The sequence below is a fragment of the Fukomys damarensis genome, unplaced genomic scaffold (assembly GCF_012274545.1).
Source record: "Fukomys damarensis isolate Sample0158 unplaced genomic scaffold, DMR_v1.0_HiC HiC_scaffold_11, whole genome shotgun sequence".
Taxonomy (NCBI): domain Eukaryota; kingdom Metazoa; phylum Chordata; class Mammalia; order Rodentia; family Bathyergidae; genus Fukomys; species Fukomys damarensis.
In genome coordinates, this window is record NW_022900923.1 from 8,114,006 (window position 1) to 8,124,502 (window position 10,497).

At 42.6% G+C, this 10,497-nt stretch overlaps 1 protein-coding gene across 2 annotated transcripts in view; it reads left to right on the forward strand.

Annotated features, from left to right (window-relative positions):
• The first annotated feature begins 2,935 nt into the window (after positions 1 to 2,935).
• Positions 2,936 to 10,497, forward strand: part of Spata45 (spermatogenesis associated 45) — an 11,497-nt gene continuing 3,935 nt past the window's right edge. Inside the window, exons 1-3 of one of the 2 annotated variants that reach the window (XM_010642556.1) lie at positions 2,936 to 3,083; positions 3,933 to 4,105; positions 6,328 to 6,630. In XM_010642556.1, coding sequence (XP_010640858.1) covers positions 6,354 to 6,630 — 277 coding nt within the window. In that variant the 5' untranslated portion in view covers positions 2,936 to 3,083; positions 3,933 to 4,105; positions 6,328 to 6,353. The remainder of the gene's footprint in view (positions 3,084 to 3,932; positions 4,106 to 6,327; positions 6,631 to 10,497) is intronic. The other variant, XM_010642555.2, reaches the window with a different exon arrangement.

The following is a 10,497-nucleotide window of genomic DNA, read 5'->3' on the forward strand; positions in this document are numbered from 1 at the left end:
GGGATTTAGCTCAGTGGTTCTGCCACCTTCCTCACAAAGTGCAAGGTCCTGAGCTCGATCCCCAGTACCCTGCAAAAAAGTCCACATGGTTGGAGAGCAAGAGGACACTTTGGAAGGGGAGAAAATAGGCGAGAATGGGAATGGTATCTGGGGGCTGCTGATGTAGATAGAGATGGAGGTCAGGGGCCAACTTGTGTGAGGCCTTGAATTTTAAGTTAAGAAACTTCAGTTTCAACTTTAGTCTCCAAACACACTGAAATTCTCTCCTGGAGGAATAGAATGACCAAAATAGATTTTAGTGGGCAAGATGAATTTATAATAGAGAAACAAGGCAAAGGAATCGATTAAGCAATATAATGTACAACATATTACTTCTGTTTTTTTTTTAATGTCCTGCATTATTCCAACAAGAATTTGGGGAATGAGCAGTTTAACAATTATAGGGAGTAGATACACTCATAAACTCCGAATTGTTTCCAAAATGACTAGAAGCAGCTTCTGAGGAAACATATTCAGACTCATTGTGTGTGTCCCTTCTCTGCCCCACCCTAACAGTGTTTTTAGCAATAACAACTCTAAGTTTCTTGGGGGCAACAATTATCCAAGTCATCTCTTAAATCCCTTGCCCCTGGCTTTATATCTGGAAAATAATGCTCAATAATTATTCCATGAATGCATGGGGAGCATTCAGTACAGTAGCAGACATTTATAAACTGCCACAGTGAATCCATTTCAGTCCTTGTGGTTGGCTTGTTTTTCAAGGCCAGGCTGTATACAATTTTTAAAGGCTGTGTACATTTTACATTGTCCCTGTCTACAGTTATCACAATTGCCAGTACTTTTGGGTTACAACAGAACTGTTTAACCATACTGAGTTTTATCTGACCCAATACATCTTTTTGTGTATAGTCTCCACAGTCAAGTATGGCACCAGGGTTTGCATAAAGTTCTTTCGGACAGGCATCAAAGGGAGCATGAGGGGATGTCCCTCTGGTTTCCGTTTAACAGTTTTAAAAGTCACATATTTTATCAAGCATAGCATCTTTAGGCTTATAACCTCTTACTTCAAAAACAAAATAGCTCATAACCATTTGACGCAATATAAGAGTCCGTAATATCTTGATTGTAGTCCTCATTCTTCAGCCGTGCATGGACTCACCAGCTTCCGGTGTGGTGAGAGCAGGGCCTTGAGGACGCTGTCTCCTGGAGTAGCAGTCAGTGGAATTTTCTGGATAAGCCTGCTCTACTCTAGAGTGGTGAATCTACGGCTGGACGTCAGCTACCTTGACAGCTATGGGAGTAACCACAAGTGCTTCACGTGGCCCTTCCCATATGGGTTGTAAGGGGTCTTTTTTCAATTTTTAACATAAACTCAGTTCCCTGATTTTTATCAGATGGGCAGGAGTTAGCACAGGAAGGTCCCCTTATTTCTAATTTGCCCTTGAATATTTTGGAACAGTTTGCCCAATTCTAACAGCTGTAATACCATAATGGATGAGCCCAGTTGAGATAAATTTCCCGTAAAGTCTCTTAAGGTACAGGGTGGCTTTTTATTTATTTATTTTGGTTTTTTGAGACAGGGTCTCATTATGCAGTTCAGACTGACCTGGAACTCACTGTGTAGTCCAGGCTGGTCTCGAACTCACAGCGATCCTCCTGCCTCAGCTTCTCCCGAGTGCTGGGATGACAGGCGTGCGCCACCACGCCCGGCTTGGGGTGGCTATTGAAACAAGACCTCATATGGGGAGAAACCAGTATGACTTGGGGTATTTCTTATTTTAGGGAGGGCCAAAAGGGAGCAGATCGACCCATTGTTGTCTGACAATATTTAGTTAATACTCCCTTAATGGTATGATGTATTATTTTAACCTTACCAGAACTCTGAAACCAATAAGCAATATGTAAATATTATTTTATAGGTAAGAGTTTAGCTAGATCGTGGACAATCTCTGCTACAAATGGTGGCCCATTGTCATTGCCTACGGAGATAGGCAGACCAAACCTTGGAATTTTAATCAAATCTTGTATCCCTCTGAAACCCTCTCTGTTTTTATAGAGAAGACCTCAGGCCATCCAGGGTAAGTACAAACCCATACCTTTACAAGGGGTGGGTATAATCACCTAAAGTTTCTGTTTTGTTGTCTCTTTGGCTTAGCTGTCTACCTTAGCACTGCCATTGGCTGTTGCATCTTTTCCTTCTTAATGTTCAAAGCAATGCATGATTGCTACTTTGTCAGATTTCCACATTGCCTCAATTATATTAGATACTATTTATTTTTAATAAGTTTGCCCTCTACTGTGAGGAGACCACACTTTTATAGACTAGGCCATGGATATGCAAAGTAGCAAACAGGAATCCATATAAACACCCTCTTTCCTTTTGCCCATCGGAGAGCCTGTATGAGCGCCCATAGCTCTGCTCACTGAGCTGAGCATCCGGTGGGGAGGGGTCCCGCTTGGACCACTTTATCTGAACTAAGCAGAGTGAGGTCAGAAGTTATCTCACATTGTGACATTTCCTAAGTTTTTTAAAGTTTTCTTCATCAATAAAACTAGCTATCATTTACTGAGAAGCTACAATAAACCCTTAGATTAAAAGATCAAGATGTAATCTGTATATGTACTGAGTATGTATTTAATACCTATTGCAAACATATACTAATAAAAAAAAGGGGAAAAGAATAGTACCCCCCCAAAATTACAACTTCTGTCCAAAGGACAAGACTGTCTCGAATCTGCACAACAGCACCAGGCACAGAGTAGGTGCTCCTGAAATATATGTGTGCAATAAACTGGTGGCAGGCAGGGTGCACAGATACCTCCTTCCATCCCAGTTCTCTCTACTATGTACCACGCACACAGACGCACGATGGCAGGAAATGAAGAAACTGATATTGAGAGGTTGAATCATTTATCCAAGGACGCCTGGCTCTGATTCCAAGACAGTGAGTTCTGTTACCCAGGGTTCTCTGAGAGAACAAAACCGGAAGGCCCAGGTCAGAAGGTTCCATCACTACGGTGGCTTCTCTGTGGCAGATCCACACAGGAACCTCACACAGGCTGCCAAGAGCTGGGCGTGAAAGGTGAGTCGCAACGACGTTCCTGCAAGGAAATTAACACCTTTTCTTGGTACAGACAACCAGTTCTCATATTGTGGTAGTTACATTCCATAAAATCTCCACACACACCGAATTAACAAAGACTCCCTTGTTGTTTCTTGGGAGGTTAGGTTCCTGCAAGCCTCTAGTCACAAAATTTTTGCTAACCAGCCACTATATAATTTTATTTGATATATGTTTCTGGGGTGCTATTCTGTTTTGTTTTGAGAAGAGGTCTCACTATATTTCCCAGGCTAGCCCAGAATTCCTAGGCTTAAGAGTTCCTCTTGCCTCAGCCTCCTGAGTGTCTAGGATTACAGGTATGCACCACACCTGAAAGGCCTGTTTAAACACACCTTATTTATTCCATATTGTTGAACAACTGAGTTCACTGCCAGTAGGTAGCACAATAGTTCAAACCTGCACAAAGCTTTCTCCACACAGCACATCACTGCCTTCTTATGCTCACAAACACTTAAGAGCGGCTCAGTACTACACGTAGAGGCCATTTTAAACAGCAACACCCCCCAAACTCCCCAAATGTGAAAAATATGGCCCTGAATAGACCACAAAAGGGCATTTGTTTAAAGCCTGAGAGCTAGAAGAAGGCAGAGGGAGCTTTTATCAACCTGCACTGGGAATATGGGCATCACACTTGCTGCTTTGGACATGGCTCCACTAGCCAAAGGTGCCACGCACATCAATTTCATGCAACAAATTTTAGTGTTTTTCTTAGTTACTTTCCCATTGCTAAGACAAAATTACCTGTGACTTAATGGAGGAGAGGTTTATTTTGGCTCAGTTTTAAGTCCATGCTCGCTGGCTCTAAGGCAGAAACAAGATGGCAGAGTGGCCTGGCGGAGGAAAGGTGCTCAACCCATGGAGGCTGGGAAATGCAGAGAGAAGAGCCAGGCACAAGAATGCACCGTACTTCCTGGCCCCGCCCCCAGTGGGCCAACACCTCTAAGAGCACGCGAGGGGAGGAGTCCCTGCTGCGGAAGGCATTGGCAAGTGACGTGCACATAGACATGAGCTGACTAGAAGTAAAATAATAAAAAGTTAATTTTGTTAACAAGGTCAAATCACTCAAAAAGGGAGTGCCAGTGATTGACCTCTTACTGGGTTACAACTTCTTTGTTTTGCGTTTGTTTTTTGGCTTTTTTGAGACAGGGTCTCACTATATAGTTGAAACTTGCTATGTATCCCAGGCTGGTCTTGAACTCACAGCAATCCTCCTGCCTCTGCCTCCCGAGTGCTGGGATTACAGGCATGTGCCACCACGCCCGGCTAAATTCGTATTTTTAGTAAAAGAAAGTTTAAGTGAGATATTGGACTACCTGTAGATTTGTTCCATCGGTAGTATTCTTGATTTCATAATACTAGATCATTCATTGGTGATTGGAACAGTGAGCTTTATTGAGGCCAACATAATTCGTTAGAATTGTTTGAGCATCTAAAACATTTTGCTGTCTTCGATTTAAGCTTGCTAGATCCACTGTTGAAAAGGAGCCCTTTCACTTCTGTGATTGACCTCTAAAGATACCTAATTAAATCACTTGAGTACTAAGAGGGTCTTTCCAGGTGGCTTGTATATTATCTTTTATATTTATGCCCAAATATGAATGGATTTATATCTTTAAGAAAGTTTGTCAGGTGCTGCTTACTGGGTTCTGCCATTATTCTGAGTTCAAACTCTAAAGTTACTGGGAAAGATATGGCTCTAAGTTCAAGAATTTCCCAATGGAGACAAAAAATATAAACCTGGCAAGGTACACATGTAAGAGGTAGAAAAATTAAATTGTGCTTCAGTTTAAAAAGCTTTTCTTCCATTTCTTATATTGTTTTCAGAGTTTCTCTTAATGTGTTCAAATTTCCAGAAACAAAATGAATATAGGAGAGTTAGTTCTGCCTGAAATGCTAGATTAGAGAAAAATAGTTTTTCTTGTTTCTCCTAGTCTCAAACTGAACTTGGAAGCAGAGCCAATGTCAACCCTGGGCAGGAAATGAACCCAGCTAAGATAGGAGATTAGGGTGTGGCAAAACTGGCCAGGAAAATGTGTGACCTGTTAATTACAAGATCCTGGACAAATGTGAGAACAGTTCTCAAAGCCCTGTAGGTGGACTTCTCTGCAGAATTCCAGCTGGTTTTCAGTAGGATGCCTGGACCTGACTCAGCTGAGGCGTGGAATCCCAGCACGGCCTCTCAGGACTCATATGTAGAAGTTCTTTTGGGTTTCCTCAAGATTTGAATGGCATAAAAGGACACATCAAGGCCATGAAGGCTTAGGCTATTAAACCTTTCTTTGTTAGCCCATGTTGTGTCTTCCAGACGCAGCGCGTACTTCTATCTTTGCTCTCACCCCTTTTTTTATGGACCTGGACCAAGCTCCCTCTGCAGAACCAGTTTCTCTCCCACTCTTCATTTTTGCTTTCTGGAATTAATTTTGCCACTGCTTCTTGCTTGTTTCATTGACTTCTTTGATCAAGGTGAGAAGAACCTAGAACCCAACTCTAGGTGGAGAGGGGAGCAATCCAGAACCCAGTAACAGTTGGCCAGCCACTGTTTAGAAAGAAGCTACTGGATATCACAGCTCCACCCCAGCCGCAAGTGGAAGCCGGTTCTCAGGGGATTCACCAGTCCTCAACGAGCAGAAGCAACTGTGATTCTCAAGCACTTCAGAGACTGCAAAGACACATTCATGACCCTAACAAGCAAAGACTCCTTCCTAAACACCTACTACTGACACATCTTTAAATTTACCCCAGCCAATTTAATTAATTTTTCTGTACTTTCTTACAATGAAATCCCTTTGGATACTCACTGGGAAAGGAACACCCACTGTGCTAATGTCAGTTGCCTCTGTATCAAGGGTGATTTTTATTTTTCTATCTAATTCTTTTCAGTGTTTTCTTAATTTTCTGCAATGAATATGCATTACTTTTATGGTAAGAGGGAACAATAAATGTTTCTATAAGCAAGAATCAATTCGTACTATTTTCAGAAACACCATATATCCTCTTGCTATATCCTATGAACTCTTTTCTCACTGAAGATAATCTTAAAAAAAGAGTTTAAGAGGCAATAATAAAAATTAGGCTGAGGAGTGGAGTGGAGTGGAGGCTGTGGTGGTGGGGTGGTGGGATTATTTTGCAGAAGGAGAAAGAGGGTCTGCTTAATATTACAGGGGACACTGGATTCTAATACTCAGTGTTTTTTGTTTGTTCCCAGGGAGCAAGACCTGGTTTGTTAGCGTAATGGCAACTGCAGACAGAACCGGTGAAAAAATGAAAAAACCTAGAGGAAGCAGACAACGTCTCCTGAAGGAGATAAATGAAAAGCGTGAATCCAACTGTTTAGTGGAAAGAAGCAATCAAGTCAGCTTACTGAGAGTTCAAAAGAGGCATTTCAGTGGTGCCTATCAGTCCTTTACCTACACCCAGTTAAAAGAACCCGTTCCTGACAGTGGCAGGAACTCTTGGGTCCAGCTGAGTCTTCCTGTTCACAGAGAGAGAAAGCACTTTCCACCAAAAAGTAAGATGTCATAGTAGCATTCCCACCCAGCCAATAGGAGAGATTTATAAGAAAACTTAGGAAGAATTTCTGTAGTTGAAAGAGGTTCCTAGGTATGTGCAATCTGGGGTAGTTGCAATCTAGAAGCTGGGTGTGGTGGCACGCACCCATAGTACCAGCACTCAGGAGGCTGAGGCAGGAGGATCACTATGAGTTTGTGGCCAGCTTGGGCTGCACAGTGAGTAGAAGCCCAGTCTGAACTACACAGTGAGACCTTGTCTCAAAAAATTAAACAAGGGCAGGGCATGTAGTTCAATGGCACTGCACCCTGGCAAGTGCTAGTTCCTGAGTTCGATCCTAAAAAAAAAAAATCAAAAAAAGGCAATCCACCTGTAGTCAAAAATCTCAGTGGACCATTGACTTATAAACTTGATCAGTTCCCAAAGGCTGGTTGTAACTCAAGTTGGTTGTAAGTCAGTTCAGCCAAGACCTGGATGTTTACCTGGGTACACGCTATAGATAACAAGAGTGAGATGACTCTTCTATTAACTTAACTAACCAAGTTGTTCGTGAATCAGGACAGCTGTAACTTGAGAGTCCACTGCAGTTGGTCTAGGCTCTGCTATAGATTACAGACTCATTTTCTTATGCCTGAAGAATCCCTGGCCCCACTTGCAGGCTTGTCCATGTAATAGGCCCTCATGTGGGGCCTGCAGTCTTCATCCTTAGGAGGCCAAGGTGATTCTGAGGCTGATAACCCAAGACCCAGCTTTTGAGAAAAGCTGTTACACAATTATGATACAGAAACTACAGAGACTGCCCATCTCACCAACTTCTGCTGCCTTTGCAAACATTTCCTGTGCAAAACTGAAGGAAAATGGAGATAGCTGTGATGACAAACAGCCCCGAGACACAAAGATAAAAATATGGAGGGAGGTTGGACAGAGGGGAGAGGTATGGGATAGAGATATTTAGAAAGTAGAACTGGTAAGTTCCGGTTATTTTGATATTGTTATAGATAGTGATTGTGGATACTTGTTTCTTGGCCAAGGTAGGCAACCAATAATGCATTTTGCAAACAGTATGTGTAGCTGGGTGTTGTAGGACTCACCAATAATCCCATCCCTTGGGAAGATGAGGCAGGTGGACTGCCATGAGTTCAAGGCCAGCCTGGGTTTGAGAGCAGCCTGAATACATAGTGAGGCCCTGTCTCACAAAAGAGTGTGATTCAGTACGGCAAATGCATTAGTAATTTGTTCAGAAACAAAAAATGGCCCACATTAGAGAGTCAGCTTCTCAGATGCGGGTGTGACCCTGCATCTGGCCAGTGCTCTGAGTAAGCGGGATAGGGTGGTGACACAGTGTGACATGGGAAGCCAGAGTGCTCCGCTGTGTGTCAAGGTACGTCTGCAATGATCATCTGCTGTTAAACTAAAAACAAATTAATTCTAAAAGGAAGGATGTCTTCCACATTGCTAATTCTAAGAGGAAAAAAGCATAATCTTTTATTCTGGTGGAATTATTGGAGCTAGAAGAGAGTGAAATCTTTACTCGGACGTTAGTTCTTCTAATATTGATGGTGGAGGGAAAAATTCTTTCTCCTAGGACAAACACAGAATCCTTCTTTACAGAAAGATATGTAATTTTCTGCAGAACAGAGCCTGACACGTTTCCCCATAACCAACGGTCGTGGTATCAAGGTTATCAGCCAACAGTAGGAGGACAGTAAAACACACTTTTCAATGTTTTAGAAAAATTTTGCCCTTTTTAAGACTTAAAACAACAACTCAACTTTGTGATGACAAAATACACAATAGGCATAGGCCTGACTTAAATGTTTTACTAAGTGGTATGTAAATTAGTGGCTCTCAAAGTGTGACTTGGGTATTCAAATGATTTTGAGGTCCATGAGGTCAAAGTTACTTTCATAATAGTGCTGTAATATTATTTGTCTTTTCCACTCCCCTGCCTGCCCGAGACTAACAGTGTATGAGGATATCATTACTCTGACCATTAGTGGAATGTGGCCTGAACTTCTTGAACATTAAAAACTTCTCCATTTTAGGGGTTAGTGGGGTGTAGCTCAGTGGTAGAGCACTTGACTAGCACGTATGAAACTCTAGGTTCCATCCTTTCCTGTTTTAATTTCTTATGTAGTAAATTTTTAGAAATATTGAACAAAAGATTGTTAGAATCCTCAATGATATTTAAGTATATGATGGATCCTGAAACCAAAAAGTTTGAGAGTTGCGGTTTAAACAAAATATAATTATTGATTCAGCATGGTGTATTCTCAAAAGCCTGTTAAAAGTTTCTCCATATTTTTTCTCAATTTTTACTTGAAACTTGTAGCATTTGGTTTCGATTCCAATTGTCATTAAGAATGAGAAAAAGAAAGAGATAAGGGGCTGGGAATTTAGCTCAGCCGTTAGGTGGCCTGCCTTGCAAGCGCAAGGACCCGAGTTCTAATCCCCGGTACCAACAAAAAAGAATGAGAAAGAGATACTCGGATTTTATTACCTTATTTCCACAAGTGCAAAGTACCTAAGTACAGAGAAGAGCAGAGGTTTTTGTTTGGGTTTTGTTTTCTGTGCCTACTTTAGTCTGAATTGTGACTAGTGTCAAGGTTTTTGAGGTCAACAATAATGTGTTCTGTTCCTAATCTGAGTTTAGAGCAACTGAGAGAGAGGTTGAGGTAAAAAAGGTTGACTTCCCTTATTGAAAAACACAAGTCTACACTGCAGGAATTGACTAATAACTGATTCACCGCTAGGGAGAGTTTGCCTTAGCTCAAATTCCAATTTCAGACCCACTGTATGAGCCTGAGAGAAATAAAGTGCACCTTCCAGGAAATGCAGAGAGGGCTCTTGTTTGTAAAATTCGATGAACCTATTAGTTGAACAGGCTCCCAATGAATCGTCTTCATGATAACCACCATTCAGTATGAAGTAAACCTCCTGAAGAGATGGCCCTCCTGTCCTTGGAATGAGGAAGAGCCCCAAAGCTCAGTACTGACCCTCTTACTCTTTGGGTGACCTCAACCTAGTCAGGATTTAAACCTGTCAGAGCACTGAAAATATTTTCTCTACTCTCCTGATACCTCCATTTCTATTTTGGGCCCTGACCTCTCTTCTAAATGCCACACAGGCATATCAGATGTGTCTGTCAGACTGTCCCTTCCACGTGGGGTCATCGCATTTACCATTTCGGAAACAGTTCCTGCTCCTCACGCCCCAGCACACGTCACCACTTACCTGGTCTTTCTCACCTCAGAAAAATGGCTGAAGACCTAGAAGAACCTGAGTCCTCTCCTCCCCGCACATCCCACATCCAGCCTGTCAGCAAGTCCGGCCAACTCCCCCTCCCAAACCAGTCCCGAATCTGACCACGGCCTCCACCTGATCCAGTCCACAGTGGTCTCTCCAGAGGTGCAGCAGAGGCCTCCTGACTGTCCCCAGTGCTTAACTCCACAGCCTGAGTGACCTTTGAAAAAAATAAGACCGCTCACCTGGTGCTCGTAACTCAGCTGTGGTTTCACATTACACCTAGATACAAATCCCCTCTCCTGAGCCTGTGCTTCAGGGTCTACCTGTGTGAGAAGGAAGAAACCTCTATGTATTCATTATCTTTTCAACCTTATCTCCTCTGCTCGCCCTGGACCCATTCCCTGACCCATCATAGTCTCACTCTCTTGCTCTTCTAGGTTTACCAAGCTGATTCCCAGCTTAGGAACCTCTTGTCCCCCTGCCTGTTATCTCTGTCTTTTTATTCAGACCTCTGTTCAAAGTCAATTTATCAGAAGCCATCTCCCTCTGTTCTCTCTTTCTCTCTCTCTCTCTCTCTCTCTCTCTCTCTCTCTCTCCTCTCTCTTCCTCGTCTACCGCTCGC